Source organism: Dermacentor variabilis, unplaced genomic scaffold (genome assembly GCF_050947875.1).
Source record: "Dermacentor variabilis isolate Ectoservices unplaced genomic scaffold, ASM5094787v1 scaffold_12, whole genome shotgun sequence".
Taxonomy (NCBI): Eukaryota; Metazoa; Arthropoda; class Arachnida; order Ixodida; family Ixodidae; genus Dermacentor; species Dermacentor variabilis.
Window position 1 is genome coordinate 50902240 of NW_027460280.1, and position 14962 is coordinate 50917201.

At 40.9% G+C, this 14962-nt stretch overlaps 1 protein-coding gene across 1 annotated transcript in view; it reads left to right on the forward strand.

The window, feature by feature from the left end:
- Nucleotides 1-30: 30 nt before the first annotated feature.
- Nucleotides 31-14962, forward strand: part of nst (phosphoglucomutase 3-like protein nst) — a 50062-nt gene continuing 35130 nt past the window's right edge. Inside the window, exons 1-5 of the mRNA XM_075676552.1 lie at nt 31-170; nt 1144-1214; nt 6593-6722; nt 10714-10883; nt 14554-14678. Coding sequence (XP_075532667.1) covers nt 70-170; nt 1144-1214; nt 6593-6722; nt 10714-10883; nt 14554-14678 — 597 coding nt within the window. The 5' untranslated portion in view covers nt 31-69. The remainder of the gene's footprint in view (nt 171-1143; nt 1215-6592; nt 6723-10713; nt 10884-14553; nt 14679-14962) is intronic.

Here is a 14962-nt window from a genome sequence, read left to right on the forward strand (position 1 = left end):
ATCTCTCCGTCTATCAGCTATTTTTTTCTCCTGCAGGATTTCCCGCTAGGGAATCACGTTGACGTCAAGATGGCGCTCTTCTTCGAGCAAGCTGTCAAAATTGCTCTGCAAAATTACCCAAAGTCCGTTGCAAAGCCTCTTCACTATGGGACTGCCGGAATTCGAGACAAGTAAGTTCAAGCCCGGGGCTTTATAATTTGGCAGCTTGCAGGAAGGAGCGTTTCATGTTCCGGCGGTTGCTGTGGATCTTGAGAACCGGTCCCTCGAATAGACGTGGCAGAACATTGTCGTCAATGGGCGATTTCGCTGTAATAAATGTGCCTTAAACGGCCGCAACACATGCCAAATGACAATTTGTTGTACAGTAGCACAATACATAACTTTTTGGCACCATTTCGAGAATATATGTCCTTTCAAGCTAATCGTATGTGTGTTCCGAATCCCCAGGATTACTGTGCCTAGGGAAGTGATTTGCTCTTATTAACATTCTCGCATCTCTGAAGTTTTTATACCTTATTTGAGCCACACCTCTAAAGGTGCGGTTGTCATCATACAGAGGCCGATATCGTTTTCAGCCGGCTAATTGAGAAAGCGGGCTGATACGTAGTGGACGGCATTTTTTTCACCTTCCACCCTGGGTTTACGCAAACTAATGCCGCAGGTTCGCCCACATTATAGTCAGAGTAGATCAGCTGTTTTTAATTTACTACTTGGCTCAGCGGTGATCAGCTTGCATTACACGACATATCTTGAGCACTCGGTCCGGTGGCCCAGGCACCATATTTGTTCGCTCTCTTGCATTCTTTTTTCTTCTGTAATTTTCGCGCAGCTAAACCAGATGTATCCGCAAACCTCGCTTTGTCGCCGGCTAAATAGTGTTCTTGTTGTTCTGCTGCTCTCTTCTTGAAATATATATATATATATTGTATGGGCCGAGTGCAAACCTCAACTTGTGAGCATACTCTGATGAGCGGTATTGTTAGAACTGGGATGTAAAATTGGGTCAGGTGTAGCGCTTTCGTTCTCGATACCTGCAGGGAATACTAATTTGACTATGGTCTTATTTTTTCTGTTTCTGTCATTAATGTTTTTACTTTGAAGCAAATGGGTACACTGGTGCTAAACGCCTCATTATTTTTACAGAGGAGAAATCTTGGGCTCATGCATGTTTCGCATGGGTATTCTCGCTGCATTGCGCTCGAAGTACAAAAAAGGTAGGAAGCTGTTCTTCACAATTCTGTACCCACAGAAGCTCTCATTATTGGTACAGTGCAACCCAGTGGCGGCAACTTCATACAGAGTAGAACTGTGCTCATAGTAAACATAAATGTCAGCCTTGATTAAATTCTGGCAAAAAGTTAAAAAAGAAAAAAAGAAAGCTCTTGTCCGTGTGGCACGGATATCACACCCGTTGCCACATGGAAACATAAAATGACATTAACTTGCTAATGCCTTAAATTTTAATACCATTTTTGTGATGCCACACAGACAAACCTAATGCCATTTGTCTTAATGTCATTCTTTGTCTAATGCGTTCACCAGAACTAAGTTGACTGAGAAATGCATACCCTCGACTCCATAGCTTGCGTAGTGCAGTACAACTGAAGTATTTGAAACAGCCTCTACCTTAAAAAATAATTTATGCGTAACTTTCAGCTATGATGCTCCTGCAAGGAATTGTACTTGGCGAACTTCCTCAGATCAGCATTGGAATGGCTTGGACAAGCCAAGTGCCATTTTGATTTTGGGGTTCGAATTTGACTTTGAGTGGCCGAAATTGCTGTGGTTGGTTGCGACATTGTAAAAGATGGCAAGAAACTCAAGCTAACGGCACTATAGTATGCTTGCTTTTATGATTCATTGTTTGTGAAGGCACAAAGTAAACTTGTAAATACATATTTACTCTTTATTTAGTACCGTAAAATTGCTCACTTCAGAGGATCCTGTCATTGACATCACCACATCAAATGTAATTAAGTTTGAATGTGTGGCAGCTCCACTGAAAAAAATGTCATTTGTGAACTTAAGTCCTTAACAAACAAATGTCATTTTTGTGCCCGTGTGGCACAGGTATTAGCAAGGTTATTGTTATAACAGCAACTATGCTATGAAAAGCCAACAGAATAGACATGCAAAATCTCGTACAGGGACATTTCACAGCATATCTTTAATCTAGTGTTTCTTCAAAACTTTGCATTTGGAAAAATACTAATGCTGCTGTCATCTAATTGCCACATTCAAGTTGATATAAGCCACATGTGTAATATGCTTAAAAATTTGCTTTGCATGCTTTGTAATGCAGTATACAGCTTTATGTAGTTTCTACATCCCTCTGTAGTACTGCTTTTTTATATATCTCTTGCACAGAGCCTGCTCTTGCATCCGACTGCTTGACTTCATGTTCTCCTCTTTATAAGTCCCACTTTTCTAGCTAGTCTAAATGTATAGAAGAGTGGACGTTTCTGACAAGTTGGTTGTACATTTATTTATTTATTACATAAACCCGCATTCGCTCCAAGAGCATTATAGCGGGGGGCTGTTGACATGTTGACTGATATCTGGCTATAATAGGAAGAAAGGGTGCACAGAAGAAACATAAGGACAAAACATGCTAGCAACTATTTATAATGAAGTTATACTGGGTGTTCTCGCGAAGACAGCCTAAATTTTTTTTCAAATAATCTGTGACAGCACAATTCTAGCACTTGAGCTGGATTACTTGATATATAAATTCTTTGGTCTTCCAAGCCAAAACCTCAATCTGATTATGAGGAACTGTGCAGCGAGGACTGTTGATTAATTTTGCCCACCTGGGGTTCTTTAAGTGCACCCAGTGCATGGTACATGAGGGTTTTTGATTCCACCCCCGTTAGAATACAGCCGCAGTTGGTATTGAACCTGCATCTTCATGCTCAGCAGCACAATATAGCCACTGAGCTACTGTAGTGGACTCTGCATTATTCAAAGAGGTGAACATTATGTGCATGAGAAATCAAATTGCATAATCGTGTAATCAACGAAATTTCACCAATTAAAATTTTAGTAATTACTTTTTGGTATATATTGCTATTTGCAAATTGTAGCCGTGAGTTCGCAAGCCTCGCAAAGACTGCCAAATTTTTTTTTCAAATAATCTGTGACAGCGCAATTCTAGCACTTGAGCTGAATTACTTCATATATATATACCTCTGCAACTCAAAAACATGAAAATGTAATTGCCAGTAAAAGACAACACCAAAACTCAGTGGCCTTCCACTCTGTGAAGAAGGATAACCAGCGAAGCTGTGTATGTGGGCCCTTTAATGGCGAACTGCGCCTCCGCCGCAGGTCGGCCTGACATTGCACTATCTTTGGGATTGGTCCACGTATGGGGACTGCTTAACACCTGCTTCACCTCTGCCGCGGGGCGGGCTGGTTCCAAAGTGTGCAGCAGTATACATTGGCATGCGAGTCATTTTTGTGCTTCAATGGGTAAAATAGTGTTTCATTGAAAAAGTAAGTGGAGCAACAATGCATTTTGCCACAAGTTTGACAATGCATATCAGAATTGGTGTCATACTCGGAATTTGTTTCATGCGCATATGCCTGGTCAACTCACCTGGTACAATTGGAAAGTTGCTATATCTGCCATAAAATATTAGTTAAAGCTTAATTAGTTCACTATCCATTTTGATTTTGCATACAAGTAATGGTGGCCTCTGAGTAATCCAGCTCAAGCACTAGAATTATGCTATCTGCCATACAGGATTTTAGAAACCTTTGGCAGTATTTGCAAAAATACCTGGTATATATAAACTGATGCCAGCATCAAGAAATAGAAAACAGCTAAAGAACAAGAAAAAGCGCAGCAGCAAGTAAAATCTGTACTTCATTGTCACTTGCCTTTGGTTAATGTGCCAAGAAACATTGCATTCAATTGCAACAGATGCACATGTTTTGCATCATAGCTCATTTGAAAGGTAAAACAGAAAGGAAATCACTAATGTGATCATAATGCAAATTGGTACGAATGTGTGTTTAGATGCTGTGCTTTTTGTGCTTTTTCTTTTTCATCCCTGCTTCCTTTCATTCGATCTGAAATATGGCCTAAACTTGGACATTTGTGTCACATTTTGATGCACAGCACCTTGCCTGTGTTGTACACTATGTAACGTGTTTATTTATTAGTGATCTTTGAAAAGCAAAGTGATAGGTGTGACTGTAAGTGAAACAGTCATATGGACTATGGATCATACACAAGTAGATGGTATTAAGACAGATTTGAGTTGGGCAGATCTAGCAATATGTAGGGCAGATAATTAGGGGTTTAATGGAGCAACAGAATGGGTACCAAGACAAAGGAAACACAGTTGAGGGAAACAAAGAAAGATGTATAGTGATGAGATGAAAATTTTTAAATAAAAAATTAAATTATGGGGTTTTACGTGCAAAAACCATGATATGATTATGAGGCATGCCGTATTGGAGGACTCCGGAAATTTGGACCCCCTGGGGTTCTTTAACATGCATCTAAATTTAAGTACACGGGTGTTTTCGCATTTCGACCCCATCGAAATGCGACCGCCGTAGCCAGGATTTGATCCCGCGACCTCGTGCTTAGCAGCCCAACATCATAGCCACTAAGCAGCCATGGCGGGTAGATGAAAAATTTGTGAGTTCAGGCTTGTTTGTCTTGATGTGAGAAGAGTAATTTCAAACATGACAGAGGCTTTTGACTTGACCCTTTTCGTGCCCAATTTTTTAGCAGAAAGGCATCAAAATTTTTGAGATTTTTTTATGAATGATTTATTGTGAACAGTTTCAGTATTGCAATATCCACAGTTCATTTGTTATTTTACAGCGAAGCTGTATACCTCTACCGTCGAAGGAAATTTTCGTGTCGCAAGCAAAGAACACCCCATACGTGGGCCGATCCTGGAGATAGTGCAATGCCAGGCCGACTCGCGGCAGAGGTGAAGCAGGCATTAAGCACTCCCTATACGTGGGCCGATCTCGGAGATAGTGCAATGCCGGGCTGACCCGCGCTGAGGTGAAGCAGGCGTTAAGTGCTCCCCATACGTGGGCAGATCCCGAAGGTAGTGCAATACCAGACCTCCCCACGGCAGAAGTGAACCAAGCATTACGCACTCCCCATATGTGGGCCGATCCCAAAGATAGTGCATTGCCGGGCCGACCCGTGGCGGAGGTGAAGCAGGCATTAAGCACTCACCGTACGTGGGCCGATACCGAAAATAGTGCAATGCTGGCCTGACCCGTGGCTTAGGTGAAGCAGGCGTTAAGCGCTCCCCATACGTCGGCCGATCCTGAAGGTAGTGCAATACCAACCCGCCCCGCGGCAGAGGTGAAGCAAGCATTAAGCACTCCCCATATGTGGGCCAATCCCAAAGATAGTGCAATGCTAGGCCGACCCGTGGCGGAGGTAATGCAGGCGTTAAGCACCCACCGTACGTGGGCCGATCCCGAAAATAGTGCAGTGCTGGCCCGACCCGCGGCTTAGGTGAAGCAGGCGTTAAGCGCTCCCCATACGTGGGCCGATCCCGAAGGTAGTGCAATACCAGCCCGCCCCGCGGCAGAGGTGAAGCAGGCATTAAGCACTCCCCATAAGTCGGCCAATCCCAAAGATAGTGCAATGTCGGGCCGACCCGCGGCGGAGGTGCAGTTCGCCATTAAAGGGCCCACATACACAGCTTCGCTGGTTATCCTTCTTCACAGAGTGGAAGGCCACTGAGTTTTGGTGTTGTCTTTTACTGGCAATTACATATTCATGTTTTTGAGTTGCAGATAGGCAAGGCCATAGTCTATATGAAGTGTAAACTTTCTTAAAACATAATTCAAGTGTGCTTTTGTTATTTTCCATGCAACACATTGTTGGTGGCAAAGCGGGGAAAGGAAATCGCAGAGGAGCCGGCGGCAAAGTGTTTTTTGTCAAACTGCGTCCATGCGAGAGAGGCCAGCAGAGGCTCTAAATGTTGGCAATCATTAGTACCAAGTTGACTCCATAAACATAACTCTGAAGAGCTTTCCAGGTCAAATTGTTCACTTGAGGTGAATAAACATCCATAAACACCAATTCCAGCACTGAAAGAGAGGCTGTCGTCACTGCAGCCGCCTCACTTTGCACTGCCATTTTAAATCTCGGGGGAAACTATACTTCCGCTTCGTTTGTGCCAACTGCTCGTTAAAAAAAAAAAATTCTGGGAAGCTGGTGCCATTTAATAGTGCAGCATTCATACCAAAATGATAAAACGACTACCACTTGTCTGTGGCACTCAATAGATGAAAGGATACCCTGGACAAGTGATACTTGTCCTTGGTGTGGGGAGGGTTAACCAGGTCGGTGAGGATGATGGTGAACTTTGGAAATGGAATATATAAAAGAAAACCATAGACATAGAAAAAGAGAAAAGAAAGAAGTTCTTCCTTGGCACGAAAAGATTTAATCAGGCTGGTCATGATGATGGTGAACATTGGAAATGTAATACTTAAAAGGAAAGTCAGCCAGTTGTCTGAGATGAAGTTTTGAGCTGTATGAGAACTTCTCTGCCTTTGTTATCTTGCACTTAAGTACTCGCATGTGCATACTGAATTTCAGCTATGATTGGCGTCATGATCACTGCATCCCACAATCCGGAAGATGACAATGGCATCAAGCTTATTGACCCTATGGGTGAAATGATGGAAACGGACTGGGAAATTTTGGCAACTGAGCTGGCAAATGCTCAGTAAGCTGCTCTTTTTTTCTACTTTGTTTGGTTCATTTTTGTGCTGTTTTTCAACAGTGTATTATTTAAGTCTTATTTGTGTAAATTATAAAATCGTCAGTGCACAAACATGGTCATTGATGTGACTACAGTTTAGCTCGTTCAGAATCGCTGCACTAGCTGTTTATATTCAAATTTGTGGCTATAAACTGAAGTGCAGTAAACATATTTTGAACGTTAGTCTTAAACATCAAAGGATAGATGATTGAACTTTGCCAGGTTTACTTTAGGTGCCTATAGGTGTCTTAACATTACTGCATTGGGTACATACCATTGTATCCAAATATCCTGTGTATATTGCCTGCTGTGCCATGTCAAAATGAGAAATCTCTACAGCCTTAAAAGCGGATCAAGGATGTTATGTGCAAAGCTGTGTAAATCAAACCTGGAGCACTACATGGATGTTGCGAGCTCAGAAAGAGAGAGTTATGTGCAACTCCCTCAGTATCTTCTACAGTTCCTTGGCAGTTGATAATAAACTTAGTGTGCTTGTTGCATTCTTGAAGTGCAAACACCTTCTGTCTGATGATCAAGTTCAGACAAACCTGTTACAATGTGGCTGGCAGATTATTTGTTGCTGAGGGGCACTGAAGCAAAGCTTTGTACTGCACATACATTAATTTTTGTCATCTGTTGTCTTGCTCTGCACTTGCTTTAATGATACCTGCCAACTCTTCCAAATATTCCTTAAAGGCTTCAATTATGGGCTGATATTTGGATATTATTAATGTATCAACTTTTACAAAAAATGAATTCTGCTTACAAAAAAGTTTCGCTCATTCATGTCAGAACCTTCTATTGGAAGTCTTGTGATGGTGAAAGAAAGCAACGGGTGTTTTTGTTTTAAGCAAGTTTATACAGACAAGTTAGCATTATCAGCAGCACCAAAGTTGCTGAAAAGTCTTTGTAATGTAAAAACAGTGTGTTGGTTGTCACTATTCTCTGTGCCAAGTATGTTGCTGCTTTTGTGCTGCTTCTAAAGGCAAATTGTAAGTCCGTATGTATCCCTGAGGAGATTTGTGTTCAGGGCAAGCTTAAAAAAGGAATTTGTGGTGCCAACACAGTGTCGTGTTTGCGTAATTTTATTAACATTAAAGTTCACAGGTTGCCAGGTACGCAGGAAGGAGTAAAGTGCAATTTTGACCCTGGTGCCTGCCTTTAGAGCATCCCAGAGTGCACAGACGTTCTGGGATTGTTTGGCTAATTTTAGTTGGAAGAGTCAATCCACATTTTTCATGGCTCGATGGCGCATGCAGATTGGCACATGCAGACGCCCTAGCAGATTAGTTGCGAAACATTTTGGAAGGGACACGTGCGTGGCGTGAAATTGGGAGAAAGTCCCTCGGGGGTAGGGTGGAATGGGGAAAGAAAAAAAAACTGCCCGATTATTGCGATTTCTAGCTACCAGCTGCTTGCTTGAGTGTTCAGTAGAGACGGCTTGGCTTATTCCAGTCCCATGCATTTCATTACTTCACTTTATTGTGGACCCATTTAAGGGCTATTACATGAAGGGTGGATAACAAATAATTAGTTGTTAACCACATGTTTTCAACATGGCAGGCCATTTGCTACTTTTCGCAAAAAGGGTGATGGGTGGGGAATTTCGGTAATATGTACTATGGGAAAGGTCGTTCCATTCTGACACACACTACAGCAAACACTTGTGCCGTGTACCATGTTGGAACTCTACTGGTAGCTCTACGTCATTGCCGTGCCAAAAATGTGTCTAGCGTAACTGTATGCATTATAGCGTAAACTGTATGCATTATGAAGTTATGAAGCGAGAATCAGTAATAACAGCCCGTAATTTATGTCTGGATCACGGTTGCTGCTGTTTGAGTGGCTCGGCTGTTTATATTGACTCGTCTCGGGGTGGAATAACCCGGTTCTTATGCGCAGATATGTATGTTTTGCTACGTTTTAACATTACTTCATATCAGCAATGCATTATTTTCACAATAGTCGAGGCTAACAACGAGCTGTGGCTGTAGATATTGATGTAAACAAATGCACTGCTTTGGCAAATTCACTGCGGAAGGCTGCACTTGAAGACTTCTTGAATGTGCAAAATGTCTAAAGAATGTGTAAAAGGAATACAAAAATTGAGGTGCAAGAGCATACATCAGCGACAACAAACTGCAAGGCAGCCACACCAGCAGACAGGATTCAGCATGCCTTTATCGGCTGCACCGTTAGCACAACAGCGCACTGAGGCCTGCCCAAGCAGTCGGTCAGTGCTGCATGACTTGCAGGAACGACATGCTACCCTAGAGAAGGCATTAATAATTAATTGAGATCCACAAAACGCACAACCAACACACACTCAACATGGCCACAGGTACACAAGTCAACCGCCGAAAGCCCTGGCACCCTTCCAAAATGTTTCTGCCGGTGTGTGGTAGAGGGCAGCCCAGGAATATGAAAAAAATCGGATTCATGCAGGTCCTTCATTTTTGCTATAAGGGCTCAGCATGGTTTTTTTATTGTAGGAAGGCTTCTTGGAAACATTCTTGCATGTAAGATATATTTTGGGGTATTTTTCTGCCTGCCAAAAAAAAGTAAAGAAAGAAGAGTAGGTAGTAACATGGCTTTTAGTGGACATAATTTCAAAAGCCAAGCATATCTTGCTATCGAGGAGCTAAGCATAAAATATAGGCACCTCCTGCTGTTTACATTAGAATTATTGAAGCTACTTTTTTCACTGACAGCCTCACCAACAGCCACATCAGTATCTTTAAAATATGCCTTCTGCATGAGAACTAAATGCCTTGCGTCTCGCTTGGGCCGAGTATTTTTTGCCACACTATCAGAATGTGAGATCTTAGGATGGGAGTCTTCATATTGCTGTAAAATGTTGCTTAGATGTTTTTTACCCAAATATATGTGAAATGTTTGTCCCAGTTTTATCGAAGTCGATGTTATTCATCATGTGCTCACCAAGAGAATTGGCTTGTGAGGTTCTTTGCCACAAAATATCACAATTGATCATTCTCCATATGTAAGCTTCTTGGTACAGCTTTTGTTTCATCCTGCACTGGCCAGTAACATAGGAATTGTTTCAACCTATGATTCCTTTTGTGATTCACTCGCACTTAAAAAAAATAATAATAACTTGCAAAGGAGGAAGAAACTCGCTGAATGATTTTTGCTGTCACTGACAAGTCTGCTTTGAAACCTAGAAGCAAAGGATGCTTTTTGTTGCAGTAATGGTATTCACTTACATTTTGTGCAATTTTGCTCACATAAGTGATTATTTTTGTACTCCTATGTACGGAAATACACAAAAACAAATAAATGTAAGCCTTGAGGGCTGTTTCAGACTAAAATGGTTTCACAATGCAGTGATCATTGTTCGGCAGACTAATTTCCAACAGGTGGCATTTACCTAAGTGAAGCCCTAGGAGAGCTGGAAAGTTCTGTAAACCTGCCTTCAAAAATAAGAGAAATGGTATATAAAAAAAAAGAAAGCTTATCAGATGTCTGTAGTATAGTAAGGATAAACATGTGACTGCACATTCTTGTAGCAAAGTTTTCAAGTAACAGTGGTCACAAGCTGGAATTAGTGTCTGTGCAGAGTGGTTTCTTGTGTAATAAAAACTTTAGAACAGGACAGAATGCATGGTGTAGACAGTAAGAACGAAATGTCCCAACTAGAGACTAGTTGGGACATTTGGTTAGTTTTCAGCTTGCTCCCCCTCCCTTTTTTGAAGCTGGAGCAACTATTTTCTTTTTTTATAAAGGGTATTGTTAAGAAGCCTATCAAACATACATTGTAACACTGCAATTGTCTTGAGCCTAAATTCTTTGTACAATGCTATAGTGCCTCAAAACTGGCCATCATTTCGCTTTCCTCCTTTTTCTTAGTCTTTATAATTTTGATTGCTGTATGCTGGTTAGTGCTAAATAATGAAAACCACACTGTGAATGAAGCTGATTGTGTTTGTGTCACCAGGGATAGCTCGTTGGAGTCAGTCCTGGATCGAATAGTGGCAGCGACAAACATCAGTCTTCAGGAGTCCTCCACTGTGTACCTAGCTCACGACACACGAGTGAGCAGTCCTAGACTCGCACAGGCTGTCATTGATGGTGTCAAGTCTGTTGATGGTGTCGTCAAGGCATTTGGTAAGCACTGACAAGCCTTTCATTGGTTTTGTGTACACATTTGCAAACACAAATGATAGATGAACATTTGTGAATAAAGTGAACATATTCTCACCCTCTGTCTGTAAAATCAGATATTTGCAATTTGAGAACATAATTCTCAGATCTTCATCTACTGCCCTGTCACTGTCATGTAATATGCATTTTCACACATCCCAAAATATGTGCCATCATTTGACTACCTGTAACATGAATTGGTGTGATGTTAAAGCTCTGAAACTCAAGTTGCAGTCCTATTTTATTGGGTGCTCACAATATGTAAGATCTTTAGAAACTTTTTTAATTCTTACTGAAAGGTTTACTAGAATCTTACATCTGTATTTGCAAGTTCAATAACAGTGTTTTAAAGGGTCCCCAAAACCATTTTAGTCGCACGCCTAGACATAGAGGATATCTCTCTAGGAATGCTTTCTCAAGAGTTTTATGTCATTGCGCTATAATAAAACAGGTACGAGTGGTTAGACATTACCCTCCTCTCAAGCTGTGGCATTCCCCCCTCAACCTTTACACCATGCGGCCATCGCTAGGTCCCGCCTTCTTGACCATAATATCATCTGGCGATGGAAGTGTTGTCTACTTCCTGTTCATTTGAACAAAGTGTGTTCCCACATCTCTTTCCTACATAGTTCTTCATGTTAAGCCATGCTACAAAGAGTAAACCTTCACAACGAACTTCACACAGTGAATGGAGACGCGACAGCACAACAAGCAATGTTTGCTTGCTTGCGCTACATAAAGAAAAAAAGAGGTGGATTACACTGGGCATTCACCGTGTTGCTGCGAGTATATATCCAATGTACAAACTTCAAAGTAGCTGTTAGCAGTACTATTTTGGCGTGATAATAGCCTGATAACATGCAGATATTTGACATTTATGTTTACGATTGTCTCTGACATGCTAGAAAGATTTATTTGTAGCCATCAGTGGTGAAAACAAGTGCTGCCACCGTTGGGCTAGAGTTGCCACTAACTTGTGAATACGGTGAAGTGGGCTATTTATGACGTTTTTACTACTGTAGAATAAGAAAGAGAGAGTGAATTGGGAAAAAGAAATAATACATTGACATCGGGCATCAAGCCCACACTTCTTGAGTGGGAGGCAGAGACTCTGCTACAGTCGAACTCAAGATGGCGGCTTTCTGGCGGACGTTTTCGACTCATAGTAAGGTACATTCAGTTGCCTTTGCAGTTCCTTTTTTTTTCCAGGTATTGGCTTGTCAAGATATTTCCTGGTACCATTCTAGGCAAATTATACACAAAACTTAGCTCTCTGACAAATGCAGAACCTGCGGTTGCTGCTGAAGGTGCCTTTCTTTTAAGAACTGCGGGTGATCACTATGTTGACCAAGGAGGTTGATGTTGACATTGACATGCAACGCTGCATCTTCTACAGTGTGCAGCCACTGCAGTTTGCTCTCTACACACACACACACCTGCAGTGCTATATGAGTGTTTTACAGGACTGGTACCATTCATGTTCTTGCCGCCAACAATGACATTGCTGCACATATTTTCATTGAGAACTACTCTGCGCCCCATTGGCTGCCGTCGCCATAGCTGTAGCAGATGATCCGCATTGTCAGGTGGAATTGGGCTAATTGAACGTATACGTTTATTACATTTGCATATTTTTTTAAGGGCACGCAAATTTCTAAGCACACGTATGATTTTAAATATAAACTTCATGAAGCGACATCTTTTTAGCAATCTCGATGATGTGAGGGTAGCCAAACGGATCGCTCGCCTGTGTGACCTCACTCATCCATGTATAATATATGATAAAATTGAAAGCCGTAGAAATTGATTATATTAAATGCTAATGACCTGAGTGATGCAGTGAAAACATGTCCTCTCTGTGAGATCACTTGGTTAATATTCCAGTTTTACTTGTAATCTGCTGATGTCCCACTTAGTTGGCGGTGGAATTTTGGTTAATCTTTGCATGCATCACCTTTTATTACAACTGTTGACGTACTCATGTTTGACTTAAAGCGCACAAAAGGACATAAAAAAGGAAGACCAAACAAGATGGGCGCTACTTCAAACTAAAGTTTAAAAGAAGAATAGAAGTTTAGAACACATAAAACAGCCCTGTGTACTAGAAATTAGGCCTACAAGAACTGAAATTTGGATTAGATTGTAAGAATTCATATTTGACTTAAAAGCGCACAAATACAAAGACACTAGTTTAAGAGAAAAGAAGTTTAGAAAGCATAAAAGAGCCCCGTGTAGGCTTAATTTTTAGTACACAGGGCTCTTTTATGTGTTCTAAAATTCTATTCTGTTAAACTTGTCTTTGTTTTCGTGTGCTTTAAGTCAAATATGAATTCTTACAAACTCGTGCAAATTTCGGTTCTTGTAGAAGTACTCGTGTGGTGGTGACAGACCTTTAACTGCTTTACTTACTGCAACATAATTGATGTTTGTGCATTTTGACCATCTGTTGATGGGTTAATAAACAGTTTTGTGATAGAGCGGTTTAGTAGCTCTTTCAAGTCTTCATAGTCATTCCCTTCGTAGTAAAAACTTGCTCTAGTAAATATTTTGCCCTGTCTCAGCTTGCTTCCTATTGTTACGGGGATGTTGGGAGTATAAGACTATATTTATAATGTATATACAAGCAGAGTCAATGGGGTTAAGATGGCTGACTAGTAACAACACGCAGCAGCCAGCGTCTCGCGATCTTCTTCCTCTCTCTTCGTTTATGCTTGCTGAATGATACAAAGCTATTGTGCATGCTGGCATTTTATTTCATTGTTAAAGTGTGAAACTCTTACTCCCTGCTACCAGGTATGCATCTGCAGTAAACAAGAATGTTCCATAGTTGGTGTAATTTCTGGACTTTGAAGTGATTCAGTACATCTGATAATTGAATGCTTTGTGCTGCTAGCATGATTTTTAAGGATGTAGAAGGTAACCTCTTGTACGTTGTAAAAAGTGCTCACCCACTTACTTTATTTCTGTAGAAGCTCAAGAAGTCTTATTACAAATTTGGTAAAGCAAGAACATCTCAAGCATCATTTCATTAGCAGCGTTTGTTTTCTATCGAAATTAATAGTATATGCCTTAGTTTACATTGCATGAGGAGAGCGTGTACTCACCATACTTTGAAATTATCCCAATTCATCTTTTTCAGTGTCACCATCATTTGCTGTGCATAAAACTAGAGAAAAATAAATGTGCAGCTATTTAAAATGTTTTTGAAGGCCCATTGCTTCATTTTCTCTTTGTAGATGATACCATGATGCTTGCTTACTCACACTTTATACTTGTAGAATTTTGCTAAAGTAATGCTATAATAGGGAGCTGCTTTATTTTTATTTATTATTGTTATTATAGAGCGTATCATTGACGATCTTGAAGTGATTAGCTGTGGTTGAACATGGAATGTAGCTGGAGCCAAATTTGGACAAAGGGGCTTGTCATCAACCCCATAGCTTCTTTTGCAGTGTTTGCTTCCCCACGTCCTGCCTCTGCTTTATATGTCAATTCTTTTTTCTTCTCCTGTTTTATCCCTCAGTGCTGAGTATCAAATTTGATGGTTCTTGTGGAGTGCTTCTTTATATTAACCTTTCTTTTGTGACTGCTTCTTAGACACTGAGTTTGAATGCTTCTTGGTTCTACTTCACAGGCCATTTGACCACACCCCAACTGCACTATATTGTACGCTGCAGCAATGACCCAAGCTATGGGGAACCCACAGAAGAAGGCTACTTTAACAAGATAACGAAGGCCTTTATGCAGATTAGAGCCAATGTAAGTCTGGGACATTATCACTAGCAAAAAAAGTTTGTGCATCTTTTTGATTACAGTGTTGGACACAGCACAACAAAAAATGTTTCATATTATTTTCTTATTTCGGTGTTCTTTTATATCACATGATTCCTAAAATTGAAGTTTCCTAGTTTCATTGACAAGATATAAAGCAACATTGCCAAATTTGCCTGTTAGTTGCCAAGTTAAGCTACCTTTATCTCAGCTGGCAGTGAAATCTTTTAACTGGTGACTTAGCTGTTGACATAGAACACTTCCTACAAGCT